This window comes from Cucumis sativus, chromosome 1, assembly GCF_000004075.3.
Source record: "Cucumis sativus cultivar 9930 chromosome 1, Cucumber_9930_V3, whole genome shotgun sequence".
Taxonomy (NCBI): Eukaryota; Viridiplantae; Streptophyta; class Magnoliopsida; order Cucurbitales; family Cucurbitaceae; genus Cucumis; species Cucumis sativus.
This window is the reverse complement of record NC_026655.2, coordinates 29,108,551-29,128,829: the sequence shown is the minus strand read 5'-3', so window position 1 is coordinate 29,128,829 and position 20,279 is coordinate 29,108,551. Positions and strand designations below refer to the sequence as shown.

The following is a 20,279-nucleotide window of genomic DNA, read 5'->3' as shown; positions in this document are numbered from 1 at the left end:
AAGACTTATCTTTTAGAGAAAGAAAATTTAGGTGTAACCCATCCTGTTTACAAATTCGTAAAATAGAGTATTTACAAAACCAGACTTCTATTATAGATAGTTTTCTTTACCCATAACACAATTACTTTAAACATAATAACTTCACGAATTCTCCTAAAAGATTGGTCGACATGGCAACGATACGTTCAGCTTAGGAAACGTGATTAACACTTGGAAAGTGAGAAAATATTTGAAAGAATGAGCTAAAAATGGTGAGTGAGTGATGTTTTCTTAAACGTGTTTCTCAATAGTTATGCTCAATGTTAAGCTTTTAAATGTATAAATCATTGTAAACATGGCATAGTAAAACCTTTTAGGAACTCTCCATAAGTACCTCAATTACATAGAAGCATCGTAAGCACCAGCATACCAGTTCCTACTATACATTCATAATTTAACACAAGTCAAGTTGATTTAAATCATTCCCACTTAGGCACTAAGGCCTTCATTGATGTAATCGACCTAGATCCCTCTATAAAGCCTTTACATCATTAATTGAGAATTGTACGTGCACATTCGAAGGTAATTTCCTTTGTACTTGCACAACTAAATAAAAAACATTTAAAGCAAGTTACTTGGAAAGCTTGAAATTTATCTAAGAAATCATAAGCATTCTAAGTAAACCATTCAAATTCGTATCATTGACGAGCCAAGCTTGTGTACCTTGAAATCATTCATGATAAATTAAGCTTGAAAATATCCTTTAGAAATGATTTCAAGCAAGTTTCATTACAAGCCCTTGCTTGTTCAACTTGAAATCTAACTTTGAAAATCTTTCGCAATTAAAGAAAATATTTTAATGTAAGTCTCTCACACGCTATTGGTTGCTACATTTAGCCATCTAATTTTATCCTACATATTTTTTAGGGGTTTTTTTTAAAAAATTATATAATAATCTTTTTTATTTCTTTTTTAAAAAAAGAGGGAATCACTTTAGTAATACCAAATTAACTCATCCATTCTTTTTTAGAAAAAAGAAATTAATTAAATCTTCTTTTTAACTCATTTAAAAAAAAGCTAATAAAATCCTCTTTCTAACTCATTTTAGAAAAAAATAAATTAATTTGTTTTAAGTAAAATCTTTTTCCATTTATTTTAGGTAAAAATAAATCATTTTATTTTTGCAAAATTTCATTTATTTTATTTTATAAAAAAACAAATCATTTTTATTTTTACAAAATCACATAATGTTCATTTATTTTCTTTTAGAAAAAAATAATTATTTTTATTTTTACAAACCATAATATTTCATTTATTTTATTTTTGGAAAAAGTAAATCATTTTTGTTTTTACAAAATCCAATAATATTTCTTTTATTTTATTTTAGGAAAAAATAAACCATTTATTTTTTCACAAAATCCCATAATATTTTATTCATTTTATTTTAGAAAAAAATAAATCATTTTTATTTTTACAAAATCCCATAACATTTTAGGAAAAGTTGAAATTTATTTTATTAATATAATACCAAAATTTAATTTTAGTCTTATTATTTTCTTAATTTGTGGTCCACCCGGTCCATAAATAAAGGCATTTGTCATTTGGAAGAAGAGGAGAATTTTTTTTTACATAAAATCTTTAGAGAAAGTTGTTAGAGAAAAGTTTTTTTTTCGAGAATCTCTCCCAATTGGAAGAAAAGTTTGTGTAAAAGGTAGATTGTTTTTAGATTAGGTTAGTATTTTACCTTTTCTTTTGTTTAATACTTTTTTGTTTTTTGTTTTTTTAGCAAATCAAATCTCGTGTTAAAATAGGTTTTGTAAGAGATTGCATGTGGTAGGATTTACTTTCCCAAAGATTGCACTCATCTACGAATAATTTTTTTAGATTTGAATTTTTTTTCTTTAAAAATAGAGAGAAAGAAAAAAAAAATATAAGATATATTTTTGCTTTCTTCTACTTTCATTATTATTTAAAAAAAAAACCTTAGTCTTTTTCTACTATTTAAAAAATAGAGAAAAAGAAAAAGACACACACTTCTTTATTAAATCTTATTTTTATTTTCTTCACTTTAAAAATATATAAAAAGTAAGAATATTATTTACTTATATTTGAGTTTCTTATTTATTTATTTTACTTATTATTGGTAATATATCTATCATTTGTTATTAACATTTTTTTATATTACTGTTTTTTTTTCTCTTTTTAACCTTTTTTTTATTATTATTACTATTACTTATATATATATATTAAAAAATTATTATTATTAATTTATTTTGTATCATTACTTTTTTATATAATAATAATATATATATATTTTTAAAAATTCCTTTTCTTTTTCTTTTATTTATTCTTTCTTTTCTTTCTTCTTTCATTTTATTATTATTATTATTTATTTTCGTTGTCTGCTGTTTCTATTTTCTTTAACCTATTTTACTTCCATCCATAATAATTATTATCATGTAATATTAAATTTATGAATATTTTTTTTACACTCTCAATATTATCATGGTATTTTATATCAATTATTTAATTTTTTTTCTTCTTACATCATATTTATCTTTACATTTTATCATTCTAAAAAAGTCCGACGATGGAATTAGAAATATCTAGGAGTCCGTTATTTTTAAATTCTTGAGGTGAAGGAATCGTTTCTTTGGGAGTCCAAGATCGATTCTCAATATTTTTTTAAAAATAAAATCTTATCTTACTTACTTAATTCATTGTGTGATATATTGGATTTCATTGTGCATTATTTTCTATTGACCTAATTTTGGAGTCTTTCTTAAATTCTCTTTTTTTAACCGTTTAAAAATTATCATTTTTAACTTTTTTTTAAAAAAGGTTTAAAATGTAAATCTATATTTTATAACTTTTTCTTAATCAACTTTTTTAATAATTCAATTTTATTTCGCTAAAAAAATTTCTATGATGGAATCTAGAAAATTTGGGAGTCCGATTTTCTAAGATTCTTAAGGTGAGGGATCACATCTTTGGAAGTCCAAGATGTGATCACAAGAAAAAATAAATTTAATCGATGTTTTAAAAAACAAATCTTTATTCGAAGACTAGCCTATGATAGATTTTGAGAAATGGTAATAATTCCACATTTTCTTAAGGTAAGAAATTTTTCTCAATATATAGTCTAATAAATGGAATATTATTCCACTTATTTTATGAGATCATTGTTTCAAATATTTGAGTAATGAGGAGTAAAATAAGACATTAGTTTTAAAATAATAAAAAATATTTCAATTTAAGATTTGAAATTTGGCCACCGTTTTTCTAAATGGGAGTTGTGGGGTGCTAATACCTTCCCACACACAAATGACTCCCGAACTCAACTCTATTTTTTGCAGACCATTTTTTTTACATTGTTTACTTTATTTCGGTGTCCAATCACACTGTAAAAAAAATTGGTGGCGACTCCTATTTTCTTTTAAAACTAAATTTTTTGAGGACGTCGGCCGCTCCACGTCGTCTCGGATACATGTCGACAGCTTGGCGACTCCACCGGAGACATGGGGCTTTACCTAGAGAGTTTGACCATTTTCTCTTTTCTCTTGAATTATTTTATTCTTTAATTTTATTCTAAATTTATTGTGTGTAGCTATTGTGCATTTAATTATTACATACATAATCACGAGCCTCCTACCCAAACTTTACCTTCATAAGATTAGAATTGAGAACGGAGTAGTGTTGACCTTCAAGAAGCTTATGCTTCCGTGTAGGCACATGAAAAATTATCACTCAAGTTAGTTAATTCGTCATGTATGACTTTGACTCAGTTGGAAACCTTTATCATTTAGGAATTTTAGAATTAACCTCACTTTTAAATCTTGTATGTGTTATACTAGTGCATTACAACATGCATTTACACATGTATTTTTTTTTAATTTAATAGATTTATTTTTTTACTTACGTTGGTTCAATTATCACAATTGCATAATTTTTTTAATAAATGTATCAATTTTACCCCTATTGATGACTAATGTATAGATAGTAGATATTATATGTTCATTGGTTTGAAGAACTGAAATCTTTGATTCACTTGTTATTTCTTGGTTTTGTTTTCTTAAAAATGTTCTTACTTTAGGGCAATAAGAAAAGAAAATTGTGATGGTTCTGGTTATGCAACCTTAGCTATTCATAAATAGCAACATAGATTCATTTAAAGAAGATTTGTTGGCAAGGAGAATATTCCAATACTAATGACTTGAAATTATATAAACTTTAAACATTGCAAATGGAGAGGGGTGGGTGGAATTCAGCTATTTCAAGAAGCATTCCCATATATGTGTATGTGTTGGGATGATCAAACTACAAACTTTTAAAGATGTGAATTGTTTTTCTTTTTTGCTAAACCTTGCTAAATTTTATTGTAGGTTGTTGCTTCAAGAATTATTTGGTGAAACTTACTATGAAGCTTCATGAAGTATTAACGCTTGAAAAAGACGTAATTACTAAGGGTGTTGATTGGAAGATTTATTTTGTTGATGAATATGTCTTTATTTGAATAATTGTTATATAGGAAATGAGAAATGAGAAATGTAAAAAGTGTCAAGTATACAATTTTACTTGACGTGTAAATAGTGTCAAGTGTATTATTTTACTTGACGTGTAAATAGTGTCAAGTATACGATCTTACTCGACATGGAAAAACCGTCAAGTATACAACTTTACTTGGCACGTAAAAGACGTCATGTATACGATCTTACTTGACACATAATAAACGTTAAGTGCGATAGATTACTTGATGTTAATATCATGTCAAGTAAACGTATATTTGAAAATTTGTTAGTGTCAAGTAAACGTATACTTGACGATGTTTTAGTGTCAGGTAATGTGACTATACTTGACAGTCGATTACTTGACGCTTTTAAAGCGTCAAGTATACGTTTACTTGACATTATATTAACGTCAAGTAAACCAATTTCTGTAGTAGTGTGACTTTCGTTTCCAACACATTATCATGTTAGAAAAATATTTTTTATTTGTAAGTATTGTGTGCCAAGTTGCATACAATTTGTCAGACATAGATCTTCATTGCTCATTTTTTAGTCACTCGCACTGCTACAAATTTGGTCTTTCTTGACTCACACAAATTTTGATTTCTTGATGGCCATGACAAAGGACCATCAAGAAAAATATTTTTTTTGATACAATGTTTATCTTGACAATCATGTACATCAAGAAAAGTCCTTTTATTTTGTTGAAGAAATACGAAAAAACGTAAAAAAAATGTGGATTCTTGATTTCCTTGATGGACAAAGTTCCCTTAGTTTTGTTGATGGTCCACAAATGTCAAGAAAATTATTTCTCGATAGACAATAAACACCAAGGATAATATATTAGTTGACTGACAATACCTATCAAATTAGTTAGGATTTCTTGACGAAATGAATTTTCTTGATTTACAATGGTCATCATTGAAAAAAATTAATATATTTATTTTGGATTTCTTGATGAGTTTAGAATTTTCTTGATGGGTCTAGGACAAGATCTATCAAGAAAAATAATAACATGATGAGCATTGCCTATCAATATTTTTTTTTATATATAATTTTGGGTTTAGGATAAGATCATGAGCAAGACCCATCAAGTAATATGATATCTTGATGGACGTTGTCCATCAAGAAAAAACTATTATTTTTCACAAAACAAGAAATTTTGATCCTCGTTAACGGACTCTGAAAACATGATATTTATCAATAATATTCTTAAATCTTTACTATTTGTTTTCCCAATTATTACTTTCTATTCATCAATAATGCAATATTACTTTTTTTAAAAGTAAACGGTTGTAGTTATATTTAAATTAAAACAAGTGACTTTATCAAAATTAAATTAGTTATTGCCTTCAACTTTAATGAGTTGAATTGAAAGTTTGTAATTTAGGGTTTATAAAATTTGTAGAAGCTATAAAAGCTGGAAAAAATGAGCTTAGCTCAACTGGCACCTGTATGTACCTTTGGACAAGAGGTCCCGGGTTAAAATTCTCACCCCTGCATAAAAAATTTAGCTTAGATTTTGTTCATAGAACATAGAAACACAACACACATACATTATATTTGGGTGGAATCGTCTAGTTACTTAGATTTTGTTCATAAAACATAGAAACACATAAATTATGGGGTGTTTTGCCAACTTCATGATCACAACAATTGATCATTTTAATTGTCAGCTTTGGATCTTCTTATCATTGATTATCAATTGTCTTGATTATCGGTGACCAGTCATCTTGATTGCTTGTGACCTACAACTTTGAACGTTATTGTCGTGGGGTGAACATCTTGATCGACGACAAATAATCGATATTTTTTAATAAACCTTGAAAATTTAATAAAAATGCTACAAACATTGAAAAATAAATAAAAATGAATTTTTGAAAAAAAAATTTGAGTCACTTCTTATACGCCTTTGATTTAATCACAATAATATTTTTTAAAACACACCGTTTTTTTAGTTGGAATGTATTTTTGAGTTGACTGTATTGGACTGTTTAGACTAGATTGAGATTATCTGGATTGAGGAGAAACTGTTAGCTTTAGCTATGGGTAGTACCGTACTCTGCAGACATGGTGTCCTATGGGATCACCACATATTGTACATCCTTCGCAATCACTAGACTGATATGTGCATCCTTCCGAATCATGACACCAATATGTACATCCTTTGAATAGACCTAGAACCGACATTGAATTAACCTTATTCCTATTAGCATAAGATGTCACTAGGTAAACTAAATAGTTTAATACACCTAGAAACTTTAGAGTAAAGTTTTATTATAAGAGTTATAATAAAAATATATATAGTTAGATTCATTTAGTCAGAATTTAACTAAGTACAACAAACCGTAAATTAATAGAACATTTTAATGGAGAAAAATGGTATATATGATATATCAAATTTTAAAACTCTCATGTTCTTAAGACTTCACACGTGAGATTCATACTAGACTTCGTGTTGCCTTGAGCGCAACCTCCCTTCAAAAAGTGTTTGTATGAGTCAATAACAAGGTGAATAGGAGAAATGTTCATAATAAGTGGGAAGACACGTGTCAACGTATCCTATGGTCTCCTCCATGAGGTTGTACCATGAGATCTATGATCCGCCTGCGTGTCGTCCTAGAGCGACCATCCCTTTGAAGGGCCTGACATAGAAGTCGAAACAATGCAAACTCCATAAATGGATAGAGTTTCTTAGGTTAATCTTCAACTTTTGTCTTTTCTAATGGTAGCCTATTGAAGCTATTACTAGTGTAGATATTAGGCCTAATAATTAGGTACATTTCCCCATATATTATTTGCTTTACATTGCTCAAATGTATTTGTATAAGCTGTTTATTATTCCTTATTTATTAAGCATATTTAGTTTTAGAACTAGTCACTCATTATGCTCTAGCTCATGGTTTCCAAAAATGTTTTTCCATTTTTTAGGTAGAGATTGTGAATCGGGTGCTTGACTTCATCTACCTATCTGCTAGTGTTTTCCTTGAGTTTCATCCAAGTATGTGTAGTTTCAGTAGTGTTAGTTGTGGGTTGTACAAGGTTTGTTTTTTAGTTGTATAAACTTTGATTTGTTGTTGTTGTGTTTATGCCTATTTCAGACTTGTGTTGGTTGTTATAAGTTGGGTTTGGTTATGTGTTTGTAAAAAGTATTTTCTTATTTTAGTTGTGTGTTATTTTTCATGTTTAGCTCAATTTTAGTTCTAGTAGAGTCAACAAGTATCGTTAGAAGAAGAACAATATTTGTTGGCCACATTCCATTTCTTGGACTAAGAGTAGGTGGTCTGAGAGAGTGTGACACAGTAAGAGGGAAGGACCCCACTGTTCAAGGCCCTAAATCAACACTTAGAGGAACACTCATCTACTTTCTCTAACAATGAGAAAGAGTGAATTCCATATTGTATAGTTATGTTTCCAACTCTGTATTCAGGTTCATCCCCAAAATGGTAGATATATTGAGTCGTCGGTATAATCCACTATCATCCATACAAATGAAAGAGACTAGTCTCTCATAGGTAGGAGTCTATAACTCACTCAGGATTGAAATCAAATTACATATGATTATCAATTCAAAATATTAATATCCTCACTTAACAATGTTACAAAGAGAGATAATATGAAACATTTTGTAAATAATAGGTAACATTTACAAAGTGGGAGTATCCGTAGTGTTACCAAGATTGAGGTACTCAATATTATTATTCGTATACTAAAAAACTTTTACAATTCCAAGTTTGTTAAGCATCATGAGCTCCTCTGGAGCAGTTGAAACCCAACATTAGTTTGCCTTTAATATTTTGCTCTAACATTAGTTTGCCTTTAATATTTTGGTGTAAGAAGTCAGAATTTGAGATGGCAACATTTTAAAATTGAAGTGAACAAAAAATTAGGAAAAAGAAAGATGAGATGTGGTGTTTGTATCAAAAGGCATCAACCATATTAAATTATAGGATTATATATATTAAATATTACCAAAAATAAATTATTAAATATATGAATAGAAACAGTCTTGACCGTACAACTGTTTTCTTTTTTACAAAACAAAACCCCCCGCGAAACCCTGCCCTTTTTCCTCATCGGGCACTCGGGCAGCTCCCTCCCTCTGCCCCTCCAGATTAATCACTCCCCCACGCCGTTACCTTTAACGGTTGAAAATAATATATTATACAAAATAACAGAAATCTGCCCTTGTTTTTTAAGAGAAAAAAAACTATCATTCAAAACTATACAATTTGCCTAAATCATATAATGCTATACTAAATAGTTATCCATCAAACTCTCCTCTTTTTATATATTTTCCCTAATCTATCTCCATTATCTTTGCTATGCTTTTATATTCATTTCACTCTCTTTTTCTAATTCTATCCATTTATTTATATAACAAATCACACATATCTATACAAATATGTCTATTCTTATTTACTTTTTTTTTTTAAGATTAAAGGTTTAATTAAATTAATTGTTTTATTTATAAACAATAACATACAAAAATAATTTTGATCTCGGTTGTTTAATTCTAGTTCTTATAGTTTCAAATGTTCCAATCGAGTGGTTTGTAAGTTGATAAATCTTTCATTATTATTGATTTAAAGCTTTTCTTTTTTCTTTTTTTTGTTAAATTCAGTAAAATAATTTTAATAAAAGGAGTAATGAAGATTTGTTTTTCCTTCCAGAAAAATAAAAGTAAACAATTAATTTTTTTTTGTTGAACAAATGAAAATTAAATTTAGTAATTTGAAAATATAGAACAATTTGTAAGTTAGTAAACCAAAAATAGTACAACCTAAATACTTTAATCTCCAGTGTACAGCAACCATATATTATGGTTGCTAACGAGACATTTGAACTTAGTAAAAAAATTAAAATTAAATATTGAAACTTCTTTTTTTGAATCTAATAAACGGCTAAAACTAATGTCGTAAATTTTGAAAAGAGATATGTTTTAACCGTATTATATTTTCTTACAAAAACTATAATGACGAATGTTGTTATAAAAGATAATATTTAAAAGTTTTTAATTAGTTACTTCCCATTCACTAGATTATTGAGTATTTGCTACAATTTTTTTTACTATTTTATGTTCGTTAACAACTAAAATAGTATAAAGTAAATGCTTAAGAATTGGAGTGAGGGAAAGAAGTAAGGTTCAAGCAACTTGCAAAAGCCAATACAGTATTTTAAACTTTTAATTAAAAGAACAAGAAAACGCCGTTAGTTGACAGAATGTTCTGAGAGTCAAGGTTGGGTTCTCCTCCTCCTTCCTCCTCTGCCAATCTCAGTCTTCGCTCGCCATTGGAATCCCTTTCTCTTTCTCTCCATTTTTCTTTCTCCACAGCTCACACAGTGGCTGAGTTTCATGAATCTAAGCTCTCCCAAAAACCCAAATTCTCCATTTCTTCTTCTTTTTCTTCTTCTTCTTCTTCTTCAACTTCCCTCACAATTCCAGACCATAATCATCACCATTTCCCCCATTCTCAATCTCCATCTTTCTCAAGATTTTCCTTCAATTCCTCCCATTTTCCCCCCTTGAGACTTGTAATTCCTCTCCCTTTTCCCTCCATGTTCTCTACCCCCTTCGTTCTCTCCTTTTCCCTTCTCCTCTCTCTCCCCATCCTCTTCCTTCTCGCCCCCCATTTCATCCCTTCCCGCCCTCAATCCATCCCCATCCCCCCACCAGACGATCACGACGATCTCTTTCTCTTCAATCGCGCCACCGCTGGATCAAATCCCAACAACCCATCTACGTTTTCCCATCTTTCTTCCTCCTCCAACCCTAAATTGAAGATTGCTTTCCTCTTTCTCACTAATTCCGACCTCCATTTTGCTCCTCTTTGGATTCGGTTCTTCCCCAATTCCTCAGATCTTTACAATGTTTATGTTCATGCTGATCCCTCCATCAACATTACCCGCCCTGGCGGACCGTTTCTGGGTCGGTTTATTGTTGCCAAGAGAACTTATCGTGGTTCACCAACGCTTATATCTGCCACGCGCCGCCTCATCGCCACCGCCATGATTGATGATCCAGCTAATGCCTATTTTGCTCTTTTGTCTCAGTATTGCATCCCTCTTCATTCCTTTTCTTATGTTTATAACTCTTTGTTTTCTTCCACTACTTTTGATTCTACCTCTACTCCCTCTGAGTTGACTCATTTGGGTGTAAGGATTCGATTCAAGAGTTTTATTGAGATTGTATCCAAAGAACGGCATTTATGGAAGAGGTATAATGCTAGGGGTCGGTTCACCATGATGCCTGAGGTTCCGTTTGAGAAATTTCGAGTTGGATCTCAGTTCTTTGTGTTGACTAGAAAACATGCGTTGGTGGTTGTTAATGATCGGACGTTATGGAGGAAATTTAAGATTCCTTGTCAAAGTTCTGATGATTGTTACCCGGAAGAACATTATTTTCCAACTCTTCTTTCCATGAGGGATCTTAGTGGTTGTACGCAATACACGCTTACTCGGGTTAATTGGACTGGAACTGCTAATGGACATCCATATACTTATCGAAGTTCAGAGGTTTCTCCTAAGCTTATTCACCAGCTTCGGAAATCGAATTATTCCGAGTCGTATTTGTTTGCCCGGAAATTCACTCCGGATTGCTTGAGACCTCTAATGGCTATTGCTAAGTCTGTGATTTTCCGGGACTGAAATCTGTTGCTGGTAAGTTAAATGTGTCAAGAAGTTGTTAGTTTACTTGATTTGTAACCTGCATTCTTCCTTCTTCCCTTTGGTTTTAGAATTCTAGTTATGAGTTTGTGTCTTTGCATATGAGTTTACCTAGTGTTGCGGGACTTGTGAATGTGTTGAGAATTGAGATTTCTTGTCTATTTTTTTGGTAATGGTAGAGAGACCCTCATAACCGTTTGGAATTTTTGGTGGCCTTTGTCGTACTGATTTCAAATAGGTATTCTGAATTCAAGTTGATTTTGTTTTCCCTCAAGAAAGCAAAGTTTGCTGGGTCGTGTTTCAAAATTGGTCTCCATGGTCATACTATAAGGACCCTTGTAGTCCTTTGGATAATTTGAAATTTTGAATGCTCTTCATTTTCAAAAGATTGAGACTTGAGGTACATGAGCAATGCGTTTTTAGCCATCTTGATTTATATAATTAATCTGAAAAATTTTGCCTTCTTTTTTTGGTTAGATAGAAATCATACCAATCCATAAGTCCAATTTAGAGTAGATTTTGTACTCTTTTGGCTCACTAGTGAACAGGGTACCTTACGTACTGTGTGTCTGTATTACTACAGGTTAAAGACAAAAAAAAGATGTCAGGCCAGTGGTATAGCCTTACTTCTCGATAAGGAAGCAGAAAAAGAAAAAGTTGTTTGGGAATATGGTTATGAAGAGGCGCCAAAGTGCCCACAGCCTGTAACCCCACTTTCATCCAGACTGCAGAACTGCTAGTCCAGCCAAAGCTTTGGACAAAACATTTTTTTTTTCAAGGGAAAGGAATAGTTCGAGAAAGAGATACAAGTGAAGCAGAATGCAAGGTACTCTTGTCGAAAGTTGTATTTTAATTTTAATTTCTTCCACTTTTTGTTCCTTGTATTTTGATAATGTAATAGTAGAAATACTGGCAGAAGAACTCAAAGAAAAGAAATAGAATCATTGTCCTGTCATTTCTATGGTTTTTTTTTTCTTTTGTTCTTTTTGTGTAAATAACTAAATATGTAATATCATGGAAGCGGGAAGGAATTGAAGAATGGAAAGGATTATTGGTCACTGGGAAATTTGAAGGTTGTCATGCTTCTATGCTCTTTCTTTTTTGGCTTCTTTAGCCTAGTTTTCCTTTACTCTTCTTACATAATCCTTGTGATTTCAAGCCTACTTTTCCTTTTTCCTAATACTTTTATGAGGATAGAGCGACAAGGAAAATGCTTCACTTGCTCTTTTAATTAGTTTAAAGTCAGAAAGCCTAAGTTTGTATAATCTGAATTGTATGAAAGAATGGGTTAAAGACGCTCGAGTTTGTGTAACATGTATTTGATTTGCAATTTTATATATATATTATTATATTGTATAGAAGGTGTATAACAATGTTTTGTCTTGTACAATGAACATTTAAAAGATTTGAAACTTGTAGAGATAAACAAACCATATCGTAAATATAAGTTAACGGCTTAATATTTGATTTACACAAATGTAATTTATGAGACTAACTATCCTCTAATAATATTGGGACTAACGGGCAAAGGCTTCGAAGTCAATTGAGAAGCCACTGGTCTGATAGCCATGGAATAATTTACTGTGCCGATTTGCTAGCTAATGTTTTTTCCTATGTTCTTCCTTTTCGTTTCAACTAAATGTCCTTTCTTTGTGCCATGTTTAGGCTGAATCACCAAGTTGAATATATGATATGGTATATGGAGCATACATGACTACAGTAATAAAGTTGCAATAAATTGTTTTCAAACAATTTTGGACCACATTGGAATGACATTCTAAATGCTTAACACTATTTTTCACTTAAAAATATTTGAAGGACTTAGATTATCGTTCCAAACAGGATCATTTGGGTGGCTGTATTATCTTTTTCAATCATCTAATTCTTTTTCTTTTGAATCTTGATGATACCATAAAGATGCCTCCCTCTGTCATTGAGAATCACAAGTAGGGTGAAATCTTCATAAGAATATTTCTCAGTAGAAGCATTCAAACTCTTGGGAACATTTTGCACTCTGATTATCTTGAACAGTATTCTTTCAGAAACTTCTATCTTTGTGGTTCAGTAAGATAGTAAGTTTGATGGATGGTGTAACTAATATGTTATTGTGTCTTACTCCTTAATTTTGATCTTAATTTCGTGAGACTTTCTTTTAGATACAATTTGTTGACAAGAAAAGGATATGTTTCTGAAATTAGGTTCCACTAGACGACGTGTTTTCAATGTTCTTAGGATTCATTGCTAAATAAAGTCTTGATTTCTGAATTGGAGATTTAGCTTCCAAGCTCTGCTACTGCCAACAAATGGTTATTGCTTTTTAGTTTTATCTATTGTTTAAATGTGCCACAGTGCAGGTAGATTCTTGAAAGCTGAACCATCATTCTCGGTTATAGTGGGTAAATTAGTTGAACCATCATTAGTTTGTGAATTTTTAGTTGAACCATCCTTAATGTCTAAATAATTATTTGTTTCGTGCAAAAAGAACGTTGTGGAAAATACTGTTGATGTTTTATTATCCGTAGTTTGATTAATGTGTACAGAAGTGCTACACCAGGGTGAATAGTTAGTACATGCATAAAATGTATATACAGGGAGAGTGATTACATCAAATCCTCCTACCAACTTGTCTCAACTCATCAACTCAAAGTTGAGGATATTCCTCTCTTAATCCTCCTACTGTCGACTCAAGTTTTAATTAGCTTATGAGAATTTTTTAGTAAAGATACTTACTGTTTATCTTTAGAGTTCAGCAAAAAAGGAAAAAAAGAAAAGAAAAAAAGCGTACGTCCTGACCTTGTCTTCTGTTCAAACTCATTGTAATGTATAAATTAGAAGTATATGAAAGATAACTGCATCATCAATGTCCAAAAACTCATCATTTACTTCTAGTTGTCTCTTAATTGTACGTCTCTTTTGGTGTTGGGCCAAACACAATTCTTGAATGGTAAGCAAGGGTCAATGGGCCACAATATTACACAAAAAAATAGGCTCAAATTGCAAATATGCCCATGTGGTAGTTTTTTCACACAATATATAGAATTATTTTCAAATATGAAATAGGAGAGGATCGGGGGTCATTAAAATAAGAAAGTGATGGAAAAGTTCTCACTTTCCATATTAAAAAAAAATCAATTCCATTTCGACAATGAAGAAATTATTTGAGGATTCCGTTTTCGACAGTGAAGAAGAAGGGTTTCATCGATTTCGACAGTGAAGTGGGATCCGTTTTCAGCCGACCAGTTCCTCTGTTTTCCGACGGACGAAAAATTCAAGGTTAGGTTGTATATATTCAATAAATAGTATACATTTGGTATATTACATAGATTAAAGATATTAGTCTGATAAGGCAACGAAAAAAAAAATCGCATGTGTTATATCCTAGGGTTTATTGAGGTTTCGGAGTGAATAAGACATGTTTTAGGATAGTCGCATGAGGGTTTTTCCTATAGATATTGGGTATAACTTAAATGTTCATTTGGTATATGTTGAATGTTCTAATTGTTGAGCAACTGCAAAAATGTAATTTTTATTGTGACATACTCTTGTATTTATTGAGATTATGAGTTTTAGGGCTCAACTGAAATGTAGTTTGAATTCATTTGGTACTCTGAGTATCTTTAACTTATTTGACAATGCAATGTGTTCTACATATGTTAAATGTTGGCAGTGTAGAAAATGGTAAGACGAAGTGAAAAATGTCTTGGGTCTAGGATGAAAAAATCAAGAACAAACGAAGATAATCCAATCCTTCTCGATGATTATGAGGTATACTTAAGATTAGTTGTTATAATTTGTTACTTTGCGGATGTTTGATATGTAAATATATTTTAATTATATTGTATTCATCTATATCACAGGATGAAAAGATATCAAGTTCTCAAGAGACTTATGAAGAAAATCAAATGAATTACAAACCTATACAAACAGTGTACCCAGGTGATGATGAATATGATATAACAGGACCAAATGACACTCAAATTGTTCTGTACAATGAAAACTTAGCAAGTAAAAGAAAAATAAAGGTAGAAACGTCATTTCAGAAATTGGATGCACAAGGAACAGAGGTTAGTTAATTGTTGTATATATTTTATGAACCTAATGTTAAGAGAGTTTAGTTAATATTGTGTATATAAACACTGTTGTATATATTTTATAAAAAATACGTGTACTTAATAGGCTATGGCAGAAGGTATACTTAGTAATGTACTGGTATATGATGTTATATTAGAAATCGGAAGGATCAAAGAACACTGAATTACCCGTTAAAGAAAGTGATGAATCTGATGAGGTATATTTAAATGGAAGCAATATCTTTTTTTTCTTATTGTTAACTATTTATAGGTATATTTGACATATATGATGTATATTTGACAGGATAATGTACCGATAGTTAAAAAAAAGTTATATACAAAAATGAAAAAGTCGAAAAGAATATATCAAGAATCTCAGAAAAATAAGAGAAGGTTGTCAGATGAGGACAAAGCGAAACAAGGACATACTGGAAAGAAAACAAAAGTACATGAAGTTTTGAAAAGAAGTGTAGAGAAATCAAATACAACAAATAAATCAAAAGTGCAAAAAGACTTGAAAAGAAGTGTAGAATCAAAAAAGGTATTTTTTATATATACTCATATATATCATTTGATGCATACACTCAATTATAATTGAGATTTATTATATTGTAATGAATATTTATAATGTTAACAGAAAGCAAAAATGAAAAATTGGAATGTAGAAAAGAGGGATGCAAATAATGATTTGAATGAGGTATGTCATATATCATATATGTTGTCAAATAAATATAATAAGGCATGAATATTAACTTGTTTTAATATTAATGTTTTCAGGTTGCACCATTAATCGTGAAAAGGAATAAATGGTCTAAATCACATCAACTTAGTATATATGCACGTCTAGATGTTATTACAAACATAAAAAAAAAAACTGAATAGGGAGCAGATAGAGATATTTAGGAGTTCTCCGTTTGGTAATTTCCTTGATCTAAAAATAACTAAATTCCAAAGTCAATTGTTATTTCATATCATAAGACGACAATGTACATTGACCAAGGAAGATGAACTTTGGTTCAACTTTGAGAGTCATATAGCTAAGTTGGAATTAGGGAATATGAAGTCATAACTGGTTTGAATTGTGGTCCTTTACTACAAGTGAACATGGAGAAAGTGAAGGGTAGACTTTTAGGAAAGTATTTCAAAAATGAGGATATTATATCGAGGTCAAGGTTGACATACATCTTCAATGACTCTAAAAAAGTAAAAGATGAAGATAGAGTGAAGTTGGCAAAAATTTATTTTCTAGAAAACTTTCTACTAGGAAAAAAATTAACAACATGGGTAGATGTTGAGCACATCAACCAGAAATTTTGAAAAAGGAGAATGCTCTAAAGAATCTGAGGGCATTAACACTCAGATTCCTGAGTATTACCTAACATTCCAGAAAATTATGTTGACAAACAATGAAGAATTAAATAAGAAGCTAGACAAACTCATTGGGGAGGTTGAAGAGATCAAAAATAAATTGACTAATAGAAGTAGTTTAATGACTGAAGAAGAAAATTGGAAAGAAATGGATGAGGATCGTGATGGAGGAAACGGTGAAAGAGATGACAGATTGGTGAATGAGGGAGAAGATGGTAATACAGAAAATATAAATATGGATGAAGAAGGGGATAGAACTACAATAGTAAATAGTGAAAATGAAGCTGCAAGGGTATGATGTTATGACTAATATATGTATTGTTATTATTTTTTGAAACACGTATGTATATATTTAGTATTGTGTATGTATTTAGTATTTTGTATGTATTCTTGATTGACATGATGGACAGAACGAGAGCTTAGATGACATGGTATACAACACAGCTCTACTAAAGGAAGTAGAACAAATAGAAAAAGAAGCACTGAAAATGAAGGTTATTACATTTCTTAAATGATTTATGTATTAGTGATTTTATAAATTAAAACATAAACTGAAAATGAAGTTTATAATGTTTGTTGCAGACCAAGAAATTGGAGAAAAGACATATTAATCAAAGAGGAGCTGTGAAAAATAAAACAGTAAAGGTATGTATAAGAAAAATGTTCGAAATATATGACATACTATTATCTATATATCATAATATTTTTGAAATGATTAATTAGGTAAGAGAAAGTGATATTTTTGCTTACAATCAATAAGTGAGGAGGAGCCTAAGGAGAGGAAATCATCCATAAAAAATATTTAAGTCACCGTTCACAACCAAATTTGGATCAGCCGAGCCAAAAAAGGAAAAGTTAGAGATCACTAGTCAAGGGTTTGAAGGTCCAAGTTTCAAATTATTAACCCAAATGACTTTAGTAATTTTAACTTGAATAAGATAGAGTTAATGTTCAAGGTTATGTGATGAAGAGAAACTTCAATTTCTGAATTCATTTACTTGTAATTTTCGTTAAGATTAATTGTTGTAATTTTCGTTCAATATGAATATTAAAAGTATATTTGGAATCAGTTGTAATTCTTATAAGTGATGATATGTTTTTTATATTCAACCCAATGTTGTAGCAATTTGATGAAGTTATATAAATTTTATTTGTATGGAAAAGTGTATGATTAGAGAGAACATAATAATTTGTTTTTTATTGTCACAAAGAATTTAGTAATTTTTCAGTTGAATATGATATAGTTAATGTTGAAGGTTATGTAATGAAGAAAAAAATTAATTTCTGTAATCATTTACATGTACTTTTCGTTCTGATTAATTGGTGCACTGTATGTATATAGCAATCACTAAGACGTAAAAGTCATATATTATTTATATGATGTAGTATATTATTATATGGTGTTCATTGTTTATGGAATTATTGTTTGAATTAAAATAAAATATTCAATATAAATCTTATAAGTATATTTGGAACAAGTTGTAACTTTTACATGTGATAGGATGTTATTTATATTTATTTAAATGTTATAATAGTGTTATAACAATGTTATTTGTATTTGTTAATCGATATATTTTATATAATAGGAAGTATACTAATGATGTATATATATAATAAATGTACTTATATTTTATATAATAGGAAGTATACTAATGATGTATATATATAATAAATGTACTTATTAAAACAAATAAATGGTTGTGGTAGTGCATATGGAAATAATAAAAAATTCTAATATAAAATACAATATAAAAAATAGAAATAATTAAATTAAAATCTTAAATAAACGTAAAGTTAAAACAAATGGAATAATAAACGTAAAAAAGGTTTTAAACAATAATAAAAAATTCTAATATAAAATACAATGAAAAACTAGCTAGATAAGGAAAACTTGTATCGCTTTCTGTTATGCCCATAACGTCCACACCAACCATATTTTATCCCTCTCTTGAACTCCATTTTAGAAGGGATTCTAATCTTCTTGGTCTACCAACTGGACGTTTTAGATTAGGTGGCAGGATGTCAATGGATAAAACATCATCAGTACTTGCTATTGTTGATGATCACCTAAAGGGTTTATTAATTCTCTATAGATTGAACTCAGTGTGGTGTTCAAATAGTAATGTGAAACAAATGGTTTTATTGACAAATGTTCATGGTAAGAACAACACATGCATGAACACAAGGTATTTGCAATATATCTCACATCCTACAAGTACAAACCTTCGAAGGCTAAGTACACAAAATATTGGATGTGCCATAGATGACCTGATATTTTATATTGTTGACTGGATTGACCTATATAGATAATTACATGTAGAAGATAATTAGGTATATATTAGATAATAAAATGTATATTACATTCAATTTAAATTATAAGTTAAATATACCTGCATAGATTGACTATTTTCAATTTATTCCCTTATAATACCTTCAACAGTTTTTTTAAAATCTGTAACTTGATAGGCTGCTTCATTTTTACGTTCAAAAAACCATCTCTGCAACATCATTCTCCGTACCTCAAGCATTGAACATATTGGCAACTCCCTAGCCTTGATAATTGCATTATTGAGATATGTTGGTAGTAATGACATTATATCTACTAAGGGGTGAGTAGGCACGAGGCCACCTTGAAAATCCAATCAATTGTAACTCCTCACGTATACCAGGTGCATTAGATTCCAACAAACGCATTTGTTGTTCAAAATGAACAACATTGTAAGCCTTACCACATGCATGGAACACGGTATCGACTATTGATTTATACTCCAACTTCAAGTTTCTCAGTAAATGAACCATGCACATGCAATGTAGAACATTGAGAAATACTACCTCTATCGCTTTGCATATAGTGTCGGTCAGATACTATCACAATGTGTAACGATCAAACTTTTCTAACTAAGTCGAAGTCATTAGCTTTGACAAAAAGACTTTGATTGACACGAAGTGAAGTATAATTCATTTGAAAAAACTCGATCGAGGAAAACAAACTTAAATCGGGCCTGATTTCAAATAATCAAAACTTTAAAAGTAATGTTTACAAAATAACAGTTCGTAAACTCACAAAATGTTTTAGTCATCCTCATGTGTTAAAAACAAAAAAATAAGCGGAAGCAAATAAAATGTTCACCATGGCAATCACGCTTCCTTCCTGCCCCTCGTCGGTTTGCTGCCCTTGTTACCTTTACCTGAAAAAGTTAAACATAAAAAGGTGAGTATAAACATACTCAGTAAGAGACCCACTACTGGTCCCGTTAGGGGAAAATAAACGATTAACTTCCTTTTGGGATACCCTGGACAGTCGCAGTCTTGTGATCCCATAGGATACACATAATCAGTCTAACGCCCCGAGGGACGTACATATCAGTCTAGTGTTCTGCAGAAACACATATCAATCTAATGCTCCCAAAGGATGCATAATAAGTGGTGATCTCGTAGGACACCTACAAGGCACCCATCCCAACAGAAAGCTAATAATTTTCCCCTCAGTCCATTCTAAACATTTTAACAGTCATTTATAGTACCGTTCAACTACCTCAACATATAATCCTTTCAATTAACACTCTAACAATCAACTTATCTCACTTTAGCCCAAAGACCGTTGGTAACATTTTAATACATCAGTCAATCAAACTACAAGACATAACACCCCTTAGTTCACCAGTACAAAGTCACACTTTAGTTTAACCTA

At 30.5% G+C, this 20,279-nt stretch overlaps 1 protein-coding gene and 1 long non-coding RNA gene across 2 annotated transcripts; both read left to right on the top strand.

Moving 5' to 3' along the window:
• The first annotated feature begins 9,732 nt into the window (after positions 1–9,732).
• On the top strand, positions 9,733–12,452 carry LOC101204769 (glycosyltransferase BC10). Its single transcript, XM_004139034.3, has 2 exons — positions 9,733–11,144; positions 11,734–12,452. Exon 1 carries the CDS (start codon positions 10,044–10,046, stop codon positions 11,130–11,132), a length of 1,089 nt encoding a protein of 362 aa, XP_004139082.1. The 5' UTR covers positions 9,733–10,043; the 3' UTR covers positions 11,133–11,144; positions 11,734–12,452.
• A 3,501-nt stretch (positions 12,453–15,953) lies between these two features.
• On the top strand, positions 15,954–17,430 carry LOC116401704. The gene is made up of 3 exons (XR_004214037.1): positions 15,954–17,082; positions 17,171–17,233; positions 17,312–17,430. It is a non-coding gene; the product is annotated as an uncharacterized LOC116401704 (long non-coding RNA).
• The last annotated feature ends 2,849 nt before the right edge of the window (positions 17,431–20,279 follow it).

Bases quoted from the DNA above. Each gene is read 5' to 3' on its own strand.
- LOC101204769 (XM_004139034.3), top strand. From the start codon at position 10,044: ATGTTCTCTACCCCCTTCGTTCTCTCCTTTTCCCTTCTCCTCTCTCTC.